Genomic DNA, 22,034 nt, shown 5'->3' on the forward strand with positions numbered 1-22,034 from the left:
AAAGTATCTTCTACCAAATCCCTTACAAACTGAAGATGAGATATGAGGAAAGGTGTGCACAAAGTAACCACGTGGTGACAATTCATGTGCTATGTACATGATCTGTGCTTAAAATAACATCAGTCTTGGTTTCTTAGCATTTCATCAGAAATGATGCTTTGATGCACATCTGTGGATAAAGGTGCAGTCATGTTTAGAATTGTTCGGCAAATTTTCACATGTGAAAATCATGTAGGAATGTATGTGATTGGGGATTTTGCTTGAGGCAAAGGTTTCCCCACGCAGGTTTTGCAACAGGTTCAAATTGGTCATGTAAATTTGCTGTGTTGAGCAACAGAAGGTTACTTATTTTGAACATAAAGTCTTTGACCAGTTTGCCATACTGATAATTTCACTTTGGCTGATTACTACTTTACTGTACTAATAACTAATCTTTCTTTTTTCCAAATTGCATGATTTTTCAATGTTATGTTCTCGGATGCACTCTAAACTGTTTATTTAGCCTTTAAACTGTCTATTATCTCTTTCAAGTCTCAAAACAAATGTGCTTATCATGGCACAGTTTAATTCTGTCAGATTTGTAGACTCCTGTCTGCCTTGTTTTAGATCCCACCACAGAAGGAGGTTTCTGGCACTATTCCTGTGAACATAGGTTGACATCTGGAGTCAGATGCTCATGTGATGATCAGAGGTGTTAGAATAGCACAAGGAGAAAGAGAGAAGACAGATGGAAAAAGAATGAGAGTTTGATGAATGAAGAGGTTTAATTGAATGATAGAGTAATCTGAGGAAAAAAAGAACACATTTGTGTATGTAACAGCTCAGCATTGCCCTGCATTTTGAGGGTCTGTGTGTTTGCGAAGTCAAGGGCCAGTTCCGAGCGAACGTTCAGTGCATGAGCTGCTATCACAACAGTGAAGAGGACATTGGAGTGCATTGTGGGTGTTGTAGCATGTTTAGTAGTAATCTTCGTAGTTCTTAGGGTTCAGGCAGTAGAGAATGGCTCCTCCGAAGGAGAAGATGGTGGCTCCCCAGGCCAGACCGTATCCCCAGTTAAACTCGTGATATATTCTCAAACTGATGGTCTCGATGAACTTGATGGGATACAGCACCAGACAGCAAGCCTGTAGGACCACTGTGAGAAACAGAGGAGTGCTGGCAATGAAATTTGCAATCATCAAAGAGACAAAAGTAGGTTAAGAACATTAAAAGTCTTCTAAATCCTCAATGGGCTTTATTTCTTGATAAGTTCCTCAACAAAGTGAGCGTGTGCCAACTTCAAAGCTATGTAAAAATCCTCTTAAAAGAGATGTGAAAATGTCTGTTTCAGATATACCTTTACATCTTTTCCCTGTGATGTGTTCATATCAAGAACAACTGATTAGTGAGGCAGCTGTGTGATGTGGCTTGGAAAAAAAAATGTTTGGATGCAAATAGTGCATTTCCTGGGTCATTAGCTACAGCAGTTGCGTCTTCGAGCCAACGACACATTTTAAATTCATAATACATGAATCCTAATTTAATGTGCATGGAGAACAAAAATGGGAAGCCAACACATTAATACATAAGTGTGTTTGTGCATGGTTGTGTTTATTTCACCTGCGGCAAAGAGCATAACTGCGACCGGTCTGTAGAAGTGTCTCCTGGAGCGAATGCAGACAGACACCAGGGCCACCAGGAAGGAAAGGAGGATAAGGAAGGCTCCACCCAACAACAAAGCCAGTGTGGCGATCTGCCAATCTGCATTAAATCAATACATAAAAACACAAATAGTAGATCAGTTTCATATCGCATTACAGAGCATGTATTATATTCATTCATATCTAATGAAAGTAAACACTCATGGGATATACACCTCATTTACAGAATTAAGACATCCATACAGTGCATGTTTACTTAGAAAAACAATGGTGTGAATGGCCCCTTAAACTATTCTTTTTACAGCCTCCAAACATGTTGGAAAGTCAATACACACAGAATGGCTCACTTGAACACTTACATCTTGGGTTTGCCTAACCGAAAGAATGAACCTCTACGGGCAGCAGAGAGCTTATTGACAATTCTGGTGGGCTAAATGGGGCATCGCGTAATGTATTCCTCCCCCCTTTTTTCCTTCCTTCAGTCCCTCTTGTTTCTGCTTTTCATTCAAGCACTCTGAGACACTCAGCTAGAGTAGGGCCCAGAAATAGCACTGAATCCTCCATGGAATGCAGGAGAGAGGAGGGGGCAAGGAGAAAGAGTCAGAGAGGAGGTGCCTGAAACAGTATGCCTGCTTCCATATCTGACGACATGAGAGTAAATGTGTGGAATCTCACATGTACTTTAGGACAACTCCTGAGGAATCTCATTAGGTAGGCATAAGGGAAACACATTATAAGTAGACAATCTCTGAGGAGTGACTTGCAAATTTCTTTAGCTATGTAGGCTGAGGGAGTATTTTTTTTTTCTTAACTGTCATTACATTATTTATAACTCAATATGTCAAATTGTTCAAATTAGTGAGTAAAGGAACTTACATTTTAGAGACGATATTTGCAATAACTTAATTTTTTGCTCCATCAACTAAAATACATCCAAAAATGCATCTCTCAAGCAAAGTAATTGTGTTTCTGAATGATTCAGGTTTTTAATGAATCAGTTAAGTGAATTATTCAAAGACTTGCTTGTAAGGACAGTCACTAGTTTCGAATCATGAATGAATCTGTGTTTGTGAACAAATCGTTTGAGCAAATGATTAATTTACTCGCTCATAAAGACAGTGGCTACACCTGAAAACTGAAAAAATGTTGCATTCCAAGGTAGGAAGGCATCAAGGCACGTCCGAATCCAAAGTTAGCTTCTAAAGCCCCTTGGCCTTTATTTGATCAATTTTTTAAGGCAGCATAGATGTATCCTTCGCTGCCTTTGATGTCCCACAATCCTATGCTTTCCATTCTTTGACAGCTGAGGTAAAAAAAATAAAGATGGAGTCTGAAAGTTGTGGTTGGCGGTCAGTTTGTGTGTAAATGTACATTTTTGACCATTGTTTTCCACTTTTGATGTCATTTCTAGCGAGAAATTACTATTGTAGTAATTAAATATTCACTTAGTTATCACCAAAGCTCATGCTATTTTGCTGTAGACCATTAACAATCAGTGTTTGTAAACAAACTGATTGAGTGGATGATTCAAAGACTCGCTCATAAAGACAGTCACTTGTTTTCAATCATGAAAAGAATCAGGTGAATGAATGTTTCAGTGACTTATAAAGTCACCTACTAGCATATCAATGTAGCTTTCAGAAAGGATCACTTAAAACAAACATTTTTAATTACAGCATGTTTTGTTAGTTTTATTTTTTTAGCTTTTCAATATGTGGAATGGAGAAAATTACTTTTAAACAACAAAAAAAGAACAAAGAAGTACGTGTTTAATCGGTGCTACCTTACATCTAAAAATCTCAAAGTTGTCATTCACTTTCTATTATTCAAGGGCAAGCAATCTATTGCAACACAACCCATCATAAATAAAATCATAGTCACAGAGTGTCTGCACTGTTACACAAGTTAAACAAGAACATTACAGCAACCACTAGTCATTATTTATGTAAAGGGTTTGTTGTTTTAGGTTTAAATTTCCTCTAAAACCTGAACAATGCCTTTTATTACTTTATGAAAGAGGCCAACATCAACACACTATTGCATTAAAACTCTGCCATATATACCATATTATGATTATGTTCACAAATAAGAAGTTAGAGAAATTGCTGAAATTATATATATATATATATATATATATATATATATACACGCACACACACATTAAAAACAAAGATTATGATGATGTTTTTGTTTAGTTATCATGTGAAAAATAACTCAATAACTAAACCTGAGAAAGGACTCACAACATTTCATTTCAAGACGTCAATGTCTGTCTAAATAAAACCATAAAAGCACTGGATCCTGTCAATGGGCTTTGTTATTACACAGTGATATCTGTAAATAGAAACATTTTCATCAGCTTGGGAAAATGATCTATAATTTTCTCTGCTGGAAAACAATCATTTCTAGCACTAAATCATGTGAAAACATCATTTTCAGAGATGGTTGAGAGTTGCTCTGGGCTACTTCAGCTCCATTCCACCATACTATAGTTTCAAACATAAACCCTTTTACATAATATGGTTTATGATTTGGAATAATAATTGTGTCTGTCACCGCAGGAAGTTGGAGAGAGATGTATGAAAACAGAGCTGCTGATATTTGCTTTCATACAACTAAATTCTAACACCTTGACCTCCAACCTCTCTGGATAGCCACCAAAAGCCTGCGAATCATCAACAAGAGTGTCTTTCCCCTATCTGAGAAAAAGATTTCGACTTTATGTAACCTTGAGGTCTACGTCTGAGGGGTCTCCGGCAGAATAGAGCTTATCCAAAACACCCTGCAGGACTACAGATGGAAATGAGGATACAAGATAAAAATCAAAACATTCATTACTATAATCTGTTTTTCAGCCACCAAGTGCCCCTTGGCTAGTTCTTACAATCTGATACCGTGATGAGGGGAAAAATAAGTCCAATGTCATAGACGAGAAACTGAATTACGTCAATAAGACACAAAGTCTTCGCCATTCGCAGACAGGGAGAGAAATTGGCATATAGTGCGAGCCACAGACTCTACATCGAACCGCTGCCTCTTCTCCAGTCGAGCATAACATCCGCACAAAAAGACTCTCACACACTTTGGCCACATTCCTGTTGTTTGCGATTATCTCTCCCCGAGAGCTTTCACAACCTCGGATTTCTGGTGCATGTGTGGCTGTAAAAGGGAGTCAGTTTATGTTAACATATCAATGTTGTTAAATTGACAGAGATAAACTAAAAATGATGCGCTGGACTCAGTGAAAGGTTAGGAAGCAAATATGCTGGTTCATAGAAGGCTGTGGAGTCAGCCGGTAATTGCACAGCTAATGAGATTTCGTTTAATGCACAGTGCATGACATAGAGAAAACACAGAGGAAATGGACTGACTGATTACAGAAAGCCCAAAATCAATAATGCTCTGCAGAGGAAAGCCATTCACCCAAGGCCGCTCCTTTGGTATTTTGACTGGAGCTTCATGACTTTATATGGAGTCAAACTGTGCTTTTTAAAAATGACGGGACAGGGTCCAGAGCCAAACAAGTTGTCATTGCAAAGCATACCTAAAATAACATCTTAAATCTTAACTGCTTTTGCATATCCGAGACTATACTATAAAAAATCTGGCAATGAATAACTCCACACTAACATATGAAATGGATACGCAGGGGAACAGCCCCCCAAACTGCGGTTTATTCGCTAGCAAACCTTCACGCATGCCAGAAAGGAAGTTTCTTTTTCAGTGCAAAATGACATTTCTAGAATGCAGCACTTGTTTCCTTGGTAACTAATCTGTCCACATTAGGGCCTCTAGGGAGCTCTCCTCTCAAACTTAACCTCTCTCCTTGGCCGGTGAGGAGACTTTAACAAAGGCTCATTTTGTAGACAACAAAAGCAGAATGAAACCCCAGCTGGACCACCGATTCCATCACACATTCCCACATCATCCAAAAACCCTTCCACCAAACAAGCTGTGAATAAAATACAGTGTGCTATTAAATGGTAATGATCAATATCAATTAATTAATGAAGCATTCTTCACAAACACTGTCTCTGTAATGAATTAATCCTGGCTTGCTGTAGGAGAGTCTTTTTTTTATAAAACAGGACGAATTCAAGGTTGTTTTCCCCCAAAACCATTAGTTCAAGATGTTTTCCTTTAAACTAGAAGTACAAGTAAATAGCCCAATTATTTTTTAATTTCCTAGTATCTATACATTATACTACTATTAGAAATCAACGGTCCATTTCTGACTAGTATTTATTCCAATTGTTGTTGGTACCTATTAAGATTTTAATTGAACTATAATGTAAGAAAAAAGCAATTGAGATTAAAAAAAATGTAACTAGTAACAACTGGAATACATACTTGTGTCACGTAAGTAATTAGTATGGGCTCTTTAAAAATATGTAGGATAATAAGCTGAAATAGATACAAGCAACATTAAAATGCATAGCTAGTTTAAAGGAGTAAATATTAAAACGACTTGCCATATCTGTTTTAACCTGACTAAGAGACTAATTCTTTTTCTATTTTCTCTGTAGGCTATTTTAAAAGAGTTGGTTTGACATGTGCTGAACAATGAGTGATAATGATGCGCTAGGGAGTGAAGGGCCCCTTTTGTTATCTCATAAATCAAATATGAGCCTTCAGGTCTATGTTGCAGAGCTTACTAAAGTTAAAAAGACTGCGCACTTTTTTGTTTTTCCTGCATCTTAAAATATGTATGTGCAGCTCATCCTGTCTGAACATTGTTTACTGCAAAGTTACAAAAGTAGCGGGTCTCACCGGTCCCCAGCGTGCTGCTGCACCGCCAGGTCGCGGAGGCTGCGGGCTTCCAGCATGACTCCCACAGGGACAGGTGGTACTGGTCATCCGCGGTGACCCACGCCGGACTCAGCACGGCCCCGACATCCAGGCACAGCGCGAGGAAAATACACACCAGACCCACCAACTTCAGGGGCGTCAACGCCGACACGCGCACTTCCTCCGCTCCGCTCACGGATGAGGCCATGTCGGCTGGATGCGCCGGCGATGAGGAGCAATGTTGCGCTGGGTCGCAGAGAAGCCAGGAACGATTATCCCAGACAATTTCTTGGGATCTGCGTTTAGTGTTTTGAAGATTGTGGAGCGGCTGCGCGAGAGGGACGCTGTAACAGCTGCCCTCGCGCTCCTGTGAACGCGACTGCACTGCACATTATTGAAAAATCACTGCTGCACCTACAGGGTCCTAGTGCCTAGAACTGCCCCGTGCCTCGTCTGAACGATTCTTTTACAAAAGGTCCTATCAGTTATCGAGTCAACAATTCACTGACACATTGAACGGAGAACCGTGACTTTTCTTGTTGTAAAACGTAAATACCCTGCCAACACACCCATGTGGGGCCCATAAGGGTTGGATATGGGCTGGTGAGTGGGCCCCATCTGGGCAGCCCAGATGGGGCCCAGTTAATTTTGTCCGGGGGTTCCATGGTGGCCCCATGTGGGCAAGCCCAGATGGGCTGAAGTTGGGCTTCACATGGGCCCTAGCTAAAACCCACACGGGCAACCCAGGTTTCTCCCATCTGGGGCCCACACTTACCTGTGGGCTGATCATGGGCCCCTGCTATTCTACCTAAGGGTAATAACCATTATTATTATGGGCTAACAAATTCATTTTTGGGGATTTATTTTACTGTCAGCCCATACAGTTCTGTAACCTGTGTTCATATTTTTTTACACAGCCAATTTTACCGGGTCTGGTGGACCCACCACATTATTAGGCTTTTAAATCAACACAGCCATAACAATTCATGTAAAAAATACTTGACAGATGTTTACTTTAGCCATTTACCCCTGTGAGATCGCATTTATGATAGTTTGTTTTTTGTGAGAAACCAAGGAAATTCAATAAAAAAAAAAAAATTGAAAAGATTTTATCATTATTAGTGATTATTTCTTAGAACTTAGTCAGAATAGGTGAAAATGCTTGAAATGTAACAATTTTGTAACTTTGTGTGGGAATAGCAGGTGCAGAAAGACAACACTCCCGCACACAGATGGCCAATGAGTTTGTGTTAGAAAAAATAATAAATAGCATATTTTTTTCTTTTAGCAACCTTTAAAACGGGTCCCAAAGACCCAAACACCTTGGGTTAAATGAGCTACAATAATAACAAGACCAGTAATACAATTAATGACCTTTTTATTTAAGTAAAATTAAGAAAAACATTAAGAAAACTCTCATTAAGAAAACTTTTGCTCAGTGTTCCCTCACTGTTAGAGACAGGATTAGCTACTTTCCACCTCAAATGAACCCGAAGCCTGAAGTCCTTGTTAAGGGGTTGCCTGTTGGGCCTGTCTATTACCCCCCAGTCCCTAGCACCAATGAGCCACTTGGAGACCGCCTTCTCTGCATCTTTACAGGTGATTTGGCTGGTCATGGTGCTTTTCTTTAAGCCTCCTGCAAGAAACAAATATAACAGTCACTTACTTTATATGTGCCAACACAACTCTCAGCCAGGACTGTAAAAACCACTATGTAAAGAAAAGTGCTATATAAATTAAGATTATTATTAGAACTACACACATACTCTTAAACACACAAGTTAGGCAACTTACTTGCAACTCCATACACAGTGGCTACGTTTACATGCACCAATTTTCACCAATCCGAATGAATTGAATCTGATTGCAGATCTGTTTACATGTACTCTAAACATTGTAATCTGATTCAAATATCCGTTTGTATGTGTTTTATATACATTCTGATTAAAACGTTTGCGCACGCACTGTGCGTGTGACGTCATATCAGTCACACATGCGGTAACCCAGGTTGCGTCAACAGACGATTATCATGTATCGACAATAGCAAGAGATATTGTCAACAGCTTCAAATCTTGGCAATATTAAGAGGATTTGGTATTTCCAATTAATGTAGGCCTGTTACATTCTTCTAGTCTTATTATAACTATTAGGTTCAGCTTCTTTTATTATTAAATTAATATTATATGTGCTGTGAGGATAATAAAAGATTAGGCTATTAGCTATCTTTAAAAATGATTTAATATTTTTTTAGGTCTATTATTACAATGAATTATAGCCTATAATTAAAATTATTTAGAGTGTAGGCTATAATACTATTTCCTAACACTGCAGTCATCAATGAAAATTAAGTGCAGCGTTACTTCAAGCACCGACTTAAAAAAAAAAAAAAAACTGTTTAACACGAAATAATAATAGACAAATAAACTGGCGAATAAACAAAGAAGTTACCCAGAACTCAATGTGGCGTGACGTCAGATTCGTATTCTCTATTATTCTCACTTGTTCCACTTGCCTATATGTACAGCCACCAGATAAATAATGGAATAAATTATTTATTTATATACCGTTACCAGCATATTATATTGAAATTCATCTCTGAGAGAATATGCTCCGTTAATGCAGCGTCAGACAGCTCCGTCACTTTTTACTTTCACTTTCTGTGACTTTTTCACCAGCAATAACTCTTGCGCAAAGTTTGCACGTTGCTTCTTTTATGATATCCATTGGCTCCCCTTCTTGTTTTTAAACGGAAAGATTTCCAATATTATGACGAAGGGATACAACTATGCCACTGCCTGTTGGCATCTTTTCAACTCAAGACGTGAACGTGACTTTGTGCACTGCGTAATGCGTGTCAACATTGCACTGTGCATGTGCCCCAGAGTCTTCTGAGAACGAATGAGAAAGTAGTCGGATTCAAGCGTTTACATGGTCATTTTTTGCTGTTGGATTGGATTAGAAAAAGAATAAACCACCCCTTCCAATCCGATCTAAATTTCATTCGGATCAAGCTCAGTCGGATCGATTAAGGTGTTTACATGAACATCTTTTAATTTGATTGAGCTGTCAATCCGATTACAAATGGATTATTTGGGTGCAAGTAAACATAAGCAGTAAATAATGTTTATAAGTTTGGGGTATTGTGACAGCTTTCTAGTATCAGTACAACTTAAAACATTATCCACATGCACACCTACCATTACTTCATACAGTTTTAAGGCCTTGAACTCTCTCTTCCCGTTTCGGCCCACAAAGTTGTACTGCCAGTTGGATGGAGGCCATGGAGGTGTCAGCAGAGATCTGAGGGTGGATGGAGCCGGTGGAGGTGTCGGCACAGATCAGAGGGTGGATGCAGCCGGTGCGCTGTAAAACAAAAAAACAACACAACTTTGAAATGAATAATTTTGTTGTGTTGGTTCAGCAAAAATCCACACTGTAAAAATCTTGTACAACAAAAAAATCTTTTAATACACACATACATATACATACATATTATATATATATAATTTAAATCCTTAAGTACTTCTGTATCCAATAGACATTAAATGTTGAATTGGCTCAACTACAAAAGATTTGGTACAGAATAGTTTTCTCCAGAAAACAAATAATGTCAAGTTGAATCAACCTTACATTTTCTTTTTTTTACAGTGGAGGTGATGACTTGAGGGTGGATGGAGGTGTAGGCCTGATGGGGCTCATCCTCACTGGACAAAATCACTCGCCTAGAAATCTATAATATACAAGCACAATCAATGAGTTTAAGTGTTTTAAAAACAGTTGGTTAAAAAATATATACATAAAAAATATATACAACTCTGGTATCTACACTCTAGATACCAGAGAGACCCTCACATTGATCCTTAACATCTGTTCCAACACCCCATGCTCCCTTCAGGCATGCACACATCCATTTGTATACATCTCTTTTCCCCCCAAAACATGTGATTGTTACTTTTATTAACTGATTACATTTAATATTATTTATTTCTTAATCGTATATCTGTTGTCTACCTCCCTCGTTTTGACAGCTTTGAGCCAAATACACTTAACAAAACTCCCACAAAACATGTCCTTCCTGTGTCATTGGGAAATTTTTCACCATCCATTTAGTAGTAGTAATTCAAATAGCCTCACCTCTTTCTGCGCTTCACCCTTCCCATATTCTCTGTAGAATCGGACTCGGTTGGTACATCTGTGTTCATACTCGACTAATTTTGTGCAGGCAATTTCATACGTTGCTGTGGGAGACATAGTGGCAATTAGTTTCACTCAGAGCAAATTTTACACTTTCTAATGACACCCACAACCTACAAACAAAATATATATATTAAATTAATTATTATCAGTAAGTGTATAATATTTAAAACACATTGGAATAAATGAATAAACTTTTAATAGAAATAGAAGATAACTAACTTACTTCTCTTGTTAGAGAAGAGTCAACATTTTTTGAGTGCACACCCACAAAATTGTCCGAATGCGCCATGTGCAACATGGATTGGGTCTTCTGACCTTTTGATTGTGATTAATATGTGAAATATGAGAGAGTTAAGACTGTGCTTATTTTGAAGAAAAAAAAAAGGGGGGGGGGGGCTCTCTGCTCGTTCTCTCCGTCACTCAGTTAACATGCGCTCTATCACAAGCGCAGCAGTCATCTACATCAGTCATAGATCACAATAACTGATCAAAACCAGGCTTTGGCGGGACAAAAATTTGTTTTGTCGGCCGCTAAAAAAAATACACGCAGGAAAACCCTGTTAACGTATGGTGATTTACGGTAGAAATCTAAAGGCACAAGTTGACAAAATATAATGAAATAACCACCTTAATGTGTAATGTTGACATTTGTTTTTTTATTTTGACATTAAAGCTTACATGTTAAGGGAGCAAACTGGCCCAAAATCTCAAAATTGATCACTGCATGAAAAAAACGATGTTTTCACCTGCCGTGTCTCGAAGTGCAGCAGAGTGCACGCACAATATATTTAAGTCAAACACTCAAAACAAGCTCAAATGCTACTGACTTAATAAATTAAAGTCGTCTGTTCTTTAACCAGGTTTAAGCTACATTTGCTAATGCACAAACATTTGCTAAAAGCTATCCTCGTAACTAATACTTTCCAAAAAAGCTTTAGGTTAACATCATGCGGTAAAATCATCCCCAAGTTTATTATACTCTTACCTGCCTTTTGTCCACACGACGACACCGGTGAACTCGAGGATCCTTAACGGACAGCAGACTACTGAAAAGGCGGCAAAGTTGTTGCTGGGCAGATTCTTTCGCTCGGCGATGGGGGTGGAGCTTTCCAGATGTGCGCTGCACAGAGTGCGCACTGCTTACGGTTTGAACATTTTGTGGGGAAACCGTTAGCAAACTTGTCTTTTTGAAACTCGTACAACGTTCTTAAGACAATTGTTTAGCTGCAGTCTGCAATTTGGCGCTCTAGCGATTAATAAACAGAATTCTTCTTGCGGAAGAACACTGCAGCCGGAGCTACTTGTTTATGTCTATGACGAGTCACGCAGGGACTTTGCTCCTCCGCAGCGATTCCTACTTGACCGTCCTGAAATAGTCCCAATATAAACACTTATTATAAATGTATACTGATTCGGGGTAAGACAAAACACGGTTAGGAAAATGGATTGTTAGATGGATGGATTGAAAATGAATGTTGCACATTTTCATTATAAAATTTAAAACACATAGATACTGACAAAACAATCTTAAAACACACAAAAAAGTTACAGACAGCAGCTAATCTAATAAAATTTGTATAAAAAGTGGACCTAGCCCAGAGCCTATATTGTTAAAAATAGCATCCATGTCTGACACAGTCAATTTTGAATGGAGCCCTTTAGCCTATCTACTGCCCATGTGGGGCCCAACAACAACAGCCCACCCTGAGCCCATGCCCAGCCGAAGCCCAACTAGCCCAAGCGAGGCCCATGTGGGCCCCAACTGGACGTGTTTGCAGGGTATGTAGCCTAAATGTTTTCCCTTTCCCACAAAACGTTTGGATAGCGTTCATATCCATCACATGGAATCAAACACTCACGTAGCAATGTGATAAATAATCCTATAGCAGTGTTTCATTTAGCCTCCGTCTAATTATGAGAAAGATCATTATCTTTATGAAAAGACACATTGCTTTATGTGCGTGTTTGTGAGAGCACGAGAGATAAAGTTAGGGAATGGGAGAAAGAGCAAATGAGGGGAAAGTGTGAGAGAAATAACGAGGCGGTGACGGGACGTTCGATTTCTTTCAGCGAATCGATTCTTTTGAACAGTCCGTTTAGAACTGGTTGATTCAGCGATTGTTTTTACACGTCAAGGTATCACGCGGTCCCTTATAGGCATATTAATGCTCTAAACCGTTCTAATACAGCCATATCCCGGCACGTTTATTAATAAGTGTAGGCTTAGCTTATTTATTGTTGCTAATTTAATAGGCTAGTTCAGTTTCTTGCAGCAATGTTTCTCATTCGTTAGTCGATACTTTGAAAAAAAAATCTATTATTCTGTATTTTCTGTAATTTCAGTTTTTCTGCTATTAAAGGGATAGTTCACCCAAAAATGAAAATTCTGTCATCATTTATTCACCCTCATGTTGTTCCGAACCGATATGAGTTTCTTTGTTCTGTTGAACACAAAAGAAGATATTTTGAAGAATGTTGGTAACCAAAGAGTTGATGGTCCCCATTGACTTTCATAGTATGGAAAAAAAAATACTATGGTGGTCAAATGGGGACTAGCAACTGTTTGGTTACCGACATTCTTCAAAATATCTTCTTTTGTGTTCAGCAGAACAGGTTTGGAACAACTTGGTTGTAAATGATGACAAAAGTTATTTTGTGTATTCATATCCATATAATATACTACTATTTCAGTCTTTTTTACTTCACGTTTAGTTCAATGTCTTTGTAATTATTTGTGAAATTTAGCAATTTTTGAGTGAAAATTGTTTGTACACCAATTGTTTTAATGCAAAAACTCTAATATATATATATATAGTTTCTGCAAGTAGGTCTAAATAAATGAGATGTATATCATTACAGAAGCTTGAATCACATTGGGGAAATTCCCTGACAGATATGTCAAAAGAGAGAAGAATCAATATATTATCCTCCATATAGCATAGGCTAATATTTGAGGTTATAATCAACATGTATTCAGCCTGAAAAGCTGCACATTGTTCTGAAAAGTCTGACAACAAAAGGCACCTGAAACAACATCATCAACAGCTTGGCCTTGCTAACAAAAGTCTCTAACAGAAAAAGATAAGACCCTTAATGCATTCTTAGACTTACAAAGGAAAATAACATTCTCCCTCATCGCAACCGTGTGTAACACTACAAGATAAAACATCAAATCTCTCATTTTCAAATCATCATGAATGTGCTTTTCAACTGGAAATAGTGAAAAAATTATTGATTATTTGTCAAATTAATGATTATTTGTTTAACAGGTCAAAAATACTGGTTTGCCTTGAAGGTGAAGAACACATGTAGCTAGAATGTAATAGACTGGCATTCTGAGCAATGTTTTTTCTTTTTCTTCTTTTTTTTTTACTCCAAGCAAGCACGACCACCGATTTCTCCTCTCATCTATCCGGGGCAATGGTATTTATTTTATTTATTTTGTAATTTTTATTATCAAGGGTTTTGTGAAAGAGACAAGAGAGAATGAGTCTCTCTCTCTCTCTCTCTCTCTCTGTATGTGTGTATGCGCGCGCGCGCGTGTGTGTATGTGTGTGTGTGTGCTGTATTCTTTTGCCTATAATGTCAGAAATGAACATGTAGGCTATTCCTGGAACTGATTTTTTTTTTTTTTTTTTTTTGTCTAACAATATAAACAACATTAATTAAGATTTTGTTTGAAGGTTTTGAAGTTGTTTTAATCACATTCACTGGTTAATATCTGCCCTTTATATCAGGAAGTCAGGAAAAAATGGAGCATCTTGGAGCATTATTGATTACCGATTCTAATCATCAGAGGGAGAACAAAAGAAAACGATATAGCCCCCCAAAATGTCATTGTTGAAGATAATAGTGCAACAAGACAAAATGAGTTAGTGAGTACTTGTTTATTAATACACATGTCAGAGAAGCAGAGAGGCATTTTATTCATTACTATTGTTTATATGTAAGCTGATATAATCATTACTCAGTTCTGTCTCATATATCACACAAAAAAGGGGATTTACGAAGAAGGAATCTTGTTCAGTAATTACACCCCACACCCCGAAACCGCGTCAGCTGCTTTGTGTTCATTACCAGAGCCATGGCTCTGTTCATTACTATCCAGTTAATTCTGGCTGCTTACTGCGCATGCGCCAAATCAGGACATTGGGACTCAGCGGTACACGTTTGGGTGGAACGGGTAAACACAGTTTTTGCATATTTTATTAATCTAATTTAAAGTCGCAGACTTTTCTAATTATTACATACAAGAGACATAGCTTCAGACGCGTCGATGGTTATATTAATTTGTGTAGTTTTTATGTACAAAACCGCGTCGACAAGCTTCAGTCGATAACGTTAGTCATCGGACTGAATTAGCGACACACAATTTTGTATGCTTATCATGTTTTTAATGTCTCGAGGCGGTTGTTTTACGTTTCGATATAGTGAAAGAATAATCGTTTTGTGCTTGTCAAGAACGTATCCGTTTTTTTTTCGTGTGCCGATGGTTGAACGTGTCTTATACATGCTAGTAAGCTAACAGTCCTTGAGACATACAGAATGATTTATGTTTTTGGACATATTTTTGCTGTTTATTGTAACTTAACATAAGGACTACGCTCTGCAATGTTTTATGTCAAAATCCATCTTGAATGTTCCTGTTGTTTTGACTTTGAGAAACTGAAAATGCATGAGCACAAGTGATATAAATGTGTGGTCGTTGATTAAATCTGGTTATCTGTTCTGTCATTCTCAAGGTCCAGTTTCCCTCTTTAAAAAGCTGCAGGAATCATGGGAGCCGGTGAGTCCTTTTATGCTTTATTTCGTGATATTCTCAAGGACGCTATTTTGTGTTTCTTAACGTTGCTAAGATATGTAACGTTAGTGGGTGTGTATGCTGAGCCTGCCTAGTGATCTGATGGCTGTCACGTAAAGGACTTCTGTCAGTAATTTCCAATTAGTATTAGTTACATATTAGTTATCAACAGGGGTCTCGGCCTACATAGCGCCTCTAATATTTAATCCATGCCTAATCTGATATTTATGGATCACAATATAGCATCTGTTTTATTTCTCCCACTCTCAATGGTGAGGAACAGTAGGCTACTCTTTTACAGGCTTCCTGTGCCCGGGAGGAACGGGCATTTCAAAGAAACCACTTTGTCAGTCATAGCAGCCCCCCTCATTGTTTCTGTGCTGTACGCTTATTGTTTGTGTCTATGCCAGTGTTCCTGCCAGCAGATGCCGCGCACTCGGTGCTGCGGAGGCTCCCGAGAGCAAACTTCTTCTTGGAGGAGATGAAACAAGGGAACATCCAGAGAGAATGCAGAGAGGAAATCTGCAATTATGAAGAAGCCAGGGAGGCGTTTGAGAATGATGAGAAAACGGTGAGTTTGGGGTAGTTTTGTGCATCAACTTGAACATTCCGCTCTGTGGCATTTCCTCTTAACAGGAAATGAGCATTGTCGACAGGAAAGGCTCACTGGGTACACATTTTCTCGGGGTGGCTAATTAGGCATTATTCAGAGTAAGGATGTTTGGGTTGAGTTCTTGCAGGAGTTTACACTGTATATTCAAAATGACAGAACAACGATAAGATGAAAAATGGCGTAATGTGTGCATTTGAGTCAAGGGTAAGGTTGGATGATTTGAGGGGAAAATGTAATTCTGATTTTTTTTGTAATCAATATATGATGAAGATAATTTTATATTATGTAATGCATAATATTATTGTTTTCATTATTATTAAAAACTAAAAATATTAAATGAAACAAAGTCAAGAATTAAATAAAAAATAATAATTTTACAGTACAACTTTAAAATTAAGCAACCCAATCTCACATCACAGGCAGAGTTCGCGTGTAGCAGCATTTAATTTGAAGTGTGAACCAAGACTCTGAAAACACTAGATCGTTTACTATTCTCATGTAAAAGAATAGAAGAATAGATTTAGAATTTAATAATAGGCTCCAACTCATGATTCGAAATCATGAGTTGGAATTTGAATTGAATTGGACACACCCCACAGGAATTTGAATTGAAATTTGAATTGGAATAACAAGAGAAGAATTTACTGAATTGTAATTGAAAGAAATTCAGCACAGGTGATTTATTCTGGAAAATGAAGTGTTTGGTCCACAAAAGTTCATTTAAATGGATAAACTGAATACAAATATCTTTAGGTGTAACTTCTGTCTATCGTCCTAACTGTTCATCTGTCCCTCAAACTTCAGGGCTTTTCTTCAAAACTGTTAAATAAGCCAAGATTTACTAGTAGTAGACTTTACTAGTTATTTTCAATACAATTTAGTTGTACTTCTTTACATTCAAATTTCAGATGCAATTCTACAATTCTGTCACGTTTCAGTTTAGTTTTGGACTTTCAGTTTGTATTTTGATCAGTTCCTTTGTTCAGTTTCCCGCCTCCTTATGCTATGGTAACCGTTAGTAGTTTAACTTGAATCAGATGTGTAGTTAATTACTTTGTTTGTGTCTGCTATTTGAATTGTGCCTTGACTTTCATTATCTGTCTGATCACCGTTATGTTAAGAAGCGGTTTTCCCTGTCTGTTTCCTGGTTCTTGAGTAAGATTATTAAAGTTTATTCCTTGGATAAAGTCTTCAGTCTGTTCCTGAAAACGCCTACTGTGATAACATCATGTTTGCTGTCTCGATTCAAATTCAGTAATTAAATTATAATTCAAAAGCCATTATCAACTCAGTTTTGTATGGTGAACAGTCATTGCTTTGTTTTGTTGTGCATGGTCTTGGTTATTAGTCATAATGACATTGTGTGGGGGTTTTGTTTGGAATACAAACAAATGACTTTTGCTTATTTACATTTACGCAGACAGTGTCCTTACGTCACTGTTTCTCTTTCCCGTTGTGACCCTCACAGAGGCGGTTCTGGGAGGAGTACCAGCGTGAGAGCAGCCCCAGGCCTGGCGGACTGGAGTCCATCGCTGGTGGCGTTCATTCCTGTACCTGATCTTACCGCTGCTACTGGTTTTGCTGCTCATTGCTGCAGTTTCCATCACGGTTTGGAGATGCCACTCACGCAAAAGATCCCAGCAAAGCCCTGCCATTGGGCGTCCACAAAGAGACACAACCCTATCTGTGGTGTCAATGGACCAGTGGGGTCGGGACTACCATCCTGACATCAGTCCTCACTCGGAGATCAGTGGCCACAGTAGCCCCGCCTACCCCGGCGCAGACCTCACACCTGGGCGGGGCAGCCGGGGTGACCCGCCCCCTTCATATGAGGAAGCTGTGGGTCATACAGATATACAGATTGAAGCAGAGCCTCCACCACAATATGAAGACATCATCAGTAACCACGGTAGCACGGTTGCCATCTCCCAGGGAAAGTGACGGATCTTCCAGGCAAGCCAATGCATTTTGAGGCCTCCACCCATACTGTAAACCCTTAGTGCTATACTTTTTTACAACTACACTTACTTTCAGTTCCAGCACTAACAAACAGCTAAACCGCTTTACTTGCACTCTTAAAAATAAAGACATTTATGGTTCCACAAAGAACCTTTAACATCCTCATTTTCTTCACACTAAGAAAAAATGGTTCTTTTAAGAACTGTTTGCTGAAAGGTTTTTTTGGCATTGGTGTGAAAATCCCCTTTTGGAACCTTTATTTTTAAGAGTGTAGTATGAAGAGAAAACAACAAATGCAATTTTATTCCAATACTGTAAACATTGGATTTCAGATTTCAGAGACGATTGCAGAACTCATGACAGCTTGAATCCTGACCCAAGTCCAAATCCAATGACAATGAAGTACTGTAACATGAACAACTCACTCCCATTCTTCTTAGTTAGATGTTCTGAATTTCATAGGACTTACTAAGAAATGAGCTAAACATTTTTTCCCAGTTGTGGCCTCTTATTGGACCATTTAGAACAATGATACTAAATCATCAGATTCAGTGTGGAAAAAAAAAAATTGCACAATATTTTCAGGAAGTGGTATATTTTAATGTTTACTGACATGCTAAACTTTAAGGTTCATTGTAACCTTCAGAGATAACCATCTCAGTTTAGGCTATCTCTGTAACCTTTCTAATTGCATAGTCGCCTCTATGCACTGGACTCAGAGAATCAGTGAAACATATTAGGCTGATTTTGTTTTTCTCTAGTTGAGGTGTTAAACACTGTGTGTTAGATTTAGTTAACATGTTGGAAACTTTTCAGCTGAATTGATAACCATTAACAAGGTTTGGTCAATGTTATCAGCAACATTGTTCCAAGCATAATTTTACAAATGCAATCCTGATTTTATGTAGCATCATGGTTTCTGAATAAGCCTAAGTCGACACCAGGGGTCCGTTCTTCGTACGTTGCTAACTCCGTTAGCTGGATTTGATTTATGATGATTTGGCATGATCTGGGATCGTTTTAGTTCTTTGACGCTCATCCTGGACTTGCTGTCGTAGCAACAGGTCCATGAGCTGGCATATTTCATGTAAACAGGATTAGATTGCATCTAAGTGAAGGTGATGCTTAAAGTCTGTCCTAGCCACTGCTACTTTCTTACAAGAGTACCCTAATGTGAACCAGGGACAATAATAATGATTTAAAAAATAAATTTGCAAATAATATTATAATGTTGTGTAGTCTACCATAATATAGACACAGCCAGTTTTACTCATTGAGAGAGTTATTCGTGAGGGAATAATTACCTTATAATTTCATTGGGGTCTTATACACATGATGTAGGTTACATGCATCTATGCCATGCGCGCATTAATTTGAACCGCGACAGCTGTTAAGGGAGTGGCTTGATGCAGCGCACGAGATGCAGATAACTTGATCTTAACCCTTAAGAAACTTTAATTAATGCTGTCCCGTTACAAATCTGCTTCAAAGGTAAAATTAAGGTTCCGAGTATCGATAAATCTGCCCTTTTCGAGGAACACATAGTAATCTCAGACAATTTAGTCCAGATATTTTAATCTAATCCACAAATTTGTTTAAAGAACTTAATTAGCCAGAGTTCAGTTATCACAAATAGAAGATCTGGCATCTGTTAAATCATCTCGGATGTATTAAGCGAGGTACGAAGAACGGACCCCAAAACGGTGTGTGTGAAGTTTTGGTTTGCTGTAGGAAAATATGATACTGAGCTATTGTATTGTACAAGTGTGGTTTGAGTTTTGTCTTTTCAATGAAGCCACATTAAGTTCCATGGCAAGACATGGTAGACTAAGTGTCTATGCAACAGTGCTCTCCTTTCTCTCCATGTTTTTGGAGCCGTTTACATGGTCACAGCCTTGTGAAATTAATTCTTATTGTGGCCAAGGATTAAGCAGGCATATTAAGCATCCCAAGCTGGGAATACTAGGACAAGCAAGATAAATTGTCAACCGTGGAGGTGATTAAGGAACAAGAAGCATGCTTTTTGTTTGTTGTGAGCTGTGTGCAGACTTTCTTTTAGATTTGTTTTAGAGTATATAACTTGTGTTTTGTTTCTCTAACCTCTTAGAGAATGTTAAAAATAACAGTTATTGACCAAACTGGTAACTTTTTTTACTTGTTGAAGGTTGATTTCGCATTTGATTTAGCTTTCACACTATAGTTTTGGGTCTGAATCGTGGTACGTTTGCATTAACCACGTGAGCACTAGCAGCTGTTTACCACTTTAAAGAGGGTCCACTTCAAAGCATAACTCCTTTTTTTTTTTTTTTCCCCATGACAAATGATTTTTCAGTAACACTTCACTTGTAGCCTTTATGTATAATACATTATAAAGGCGTTTGTCTTGTCTTAATGCATTATTTTTTTTAAATGTGTAACAATGAATAGATAATGTATTATATAACAGTTGCACTTATTTATGAGACCATAAGGTGCTTTACATGGCGTAATGCGTTAAAATACTTTTTATTAATAATGTGTTATATAAAGGCTTCAAGTAAAGTGAATTTTTTTTTTTTTTTTTTTTTTTTTCCTCTTGAAAAGTTTGACTGTTAAACGATTTTGGATATTTGACACTAGCTTTCAGGTTGGGCTTGTCTGAGTGTTTAACAGCAAGCGGACACCTTTTACCTCATACCATTTTCTTCTTGGTTTCATACTCTGGTTTTCACCTCAGGCCCCAGCTAAACTAAACAAAAACCAAGAGAATTTCAGATTAGGATCAAATTATGGGAACAAGCCGTCCCCTGAAATGAAGAAAAAAAAAAAACTCAAGGAAACATTCAGTATTAAATATCAGGAAAGTGTGTGTTTATGGGTGTGAGGGGGAAAAAAAAGAACATAATGGAAAACAGTCATGCATTTGTATTTATTCAGTAACTATGAGTGAATGCACTTTTTTTCAGGGCACCAATCGCTCTTTGTAAAGGAATATTATTTGATGTGTAAAGGAATATTAATTAATGGAAACGATGTGATAAATGACTAAAAAAATATATGGCAAGGCTGTTTGGTTTATCCTCTTGGATTTGTACAGCTTATATTCTCAGTTCATCGACATGCTCAGCTGACATAAATATGCAATAAAATACATCACCAGCACTAACTCCAGAAAGCTTTGTGAAAATCAAAACAGTCTCACTTTGCCTAAAATGTTTGTTTTCAACGATATTGTGAAATGAGACTGCCGTCACTTGAAATACAGTCTGATGATGTTGCAAGTTCATTGATTTTGACAGATGTTGCTGTATATTTGCAGGCTGATATTTCTGTGGTAGTTAAGAGTGACTGTGGTGGTGTTTATTGCTTAAGCCTTACTCAGAGATAGATTAAAAAATGTATATATAAATGTGTTAAGAACAAATTTAATTTTTTGTAATGATTGAGCTTGACTTTTTATTTTTAATAAAAGTTTTTTGGCCCTCAGTTCTCTGACTTTGTTCTTCCACTGCTCCGTAAACTGTTCAAATAAATCAGTTCAACAAAATTGTTTTATTCAGCAAGGTTAAATTCATCTAAAGTGACAGTAAAGACTTTTACATTGTTACAAAAGATTTTTAATTCAAATAAATTCTGTTCTTTTGAATTTTCTGTTAAAGAATCCTGAAAAAATGTATCATGGTTTACACAAAAATATTAAGCAGCACTGTTTTTAATATTGATAAGGGAAGAATCTCTTGAGAACCAAATCAGCATAATAGAATGATTTCTGAAGGATCATGTGACACTGAAAACTGTCATAAAAATGAAAAGTGTAATGCTGAAAATTCAGCTTTGCCATCACAGGAATAAAATGTATTTTAAAATATATTAAAATACAAAGGGTTATTTTAAATTGTAATGATATTTCACAATATTAATATTTTTACTGTATTTTTTTTTATCAAATAAATGCAGTCTTGGTTGAATGCAAGACTTATAATAATTTAAAAAATACAATAAATAAAAAATAATTTGCAATGTTTATTTTTGTTGTCAGACTAGAAGTCTAATATAA

At 37.5% G+C, this 22,034-nt stretch overlaps 2 protein-coding genes and 1 long non-coding RNA gene across 3 annotated transcripts; 1 reads left to right on the plus strand and 2 right to left on the minus strand.

Annotated features, from left to right (window-relative positions):
* Nucleotides 1-739: 739 nt before the first annotated feature.
* Nucleotides 740-6,851, minus strand: LOC125262133 (transmembrane protein 47). Its single transcript, XM_048180688.1, has 3 exons — nucleotides 6,411-6,851; nucleotides 1,600-1,740; nucleotides 740-1,135 (listed from the first exon to the last, which is right to left on the minus strand). The coding sequence occupies exons 1-3, from the start codon at nucleotides 6,634-6,636 to the stop codon at nucleotides 957-959; spliced, it is 546 nt and encodes a 181-aa protein (XP_048036645.1). The 5' UTR covers nucleotides 6,637-6,851; the 3' UTR covers nucleotides 740-956.
* A 938-nt stretch (nucleotides 6,852-7,789) lies between these two features.
* On the minus strand, nucleotides 7,790-11,897 carry LOC125262134. The gene is made up of 5 exons (XR_007183516.1): nucleotides 11,611-11,897; nucleotides 10,563-10,666; nucleotides 10,059-10,158; nucleotides 9,626-9,791; nucleotides 7,790-8,064 (listed from the first exon to the last, which is right to left on the minus strand). It is a non-coding gene; the product is annotated as an uncharacterized LOC125262134 (long non-coding RNA).
* Nucleotides 11,898-14,694: 2,797 nt separating this feature from the next.
* Nucleotides 14,695-21,463, plus strand: LOC125262135 (transmembrane gamma-carboxyglutamic acid protein 1-like). The gene is given in 5 exon segments (XM_048180690.1): nucleotides 14,695-14,808; nucleotides 15,368-15,411; nucleotides 15,837-15,997; nucleotides 17,508-17,583; nucleotides 17,586-21,463. Coding segments are annotated over 4 exon segments (642 nt in total). The 5' UTR covers nucleotides 14,695-14,808; nucleotides 15,368-15,401; the 3' UTR covers nucleotides 17,981-21,463.
* The last annotated feature ends 571 nt before the right edge of the window (nucleotides 21,464-22,034 follow it).

Source organism: Megalobrama amblycephala, unplaced genomic scaffold (genome assembly GCF_018812025.1).
Source record: "Megalobrama amblycephala isolate DHTTF-2021 unplaced genomic scaffold, ASM1881202v1 scaffold615, whole genome shotgun sequence".
Classification (NCBI taxonomy): Eukaryota; Metazoa; Chordata; class Actinopteri; order Cypriniformes; family Xenocyprididae; genus Megalobrama; species Megalobrama amblycephala.

Excerpts from the sequence above, each read along its gene's own strand:
- LOC125262133 (XM_048180688.1), bottom strand. The coding sequence starts at position 6,636 with ATGGCCTCATCCGTGAGCGGAGCGGAGGAAGTGCGCGTGTCGGCGTTG. Across the intron at positions 1,741-6,410 it reads CAGCAGCACGCTGGGGACCG|ATTGGCAGATCGCCACACTG; the intron begins GTGAGACCCGCT and ends GATTTAATGCAG. Across the intron at positions 1,136-1,599 it reads AGTTATGCTCTTTGCCGCAG|TGGTCCTACAGGCTTGCTGT; the intron begins GTGAAATAAACA and ends TGTTTCTCACAG.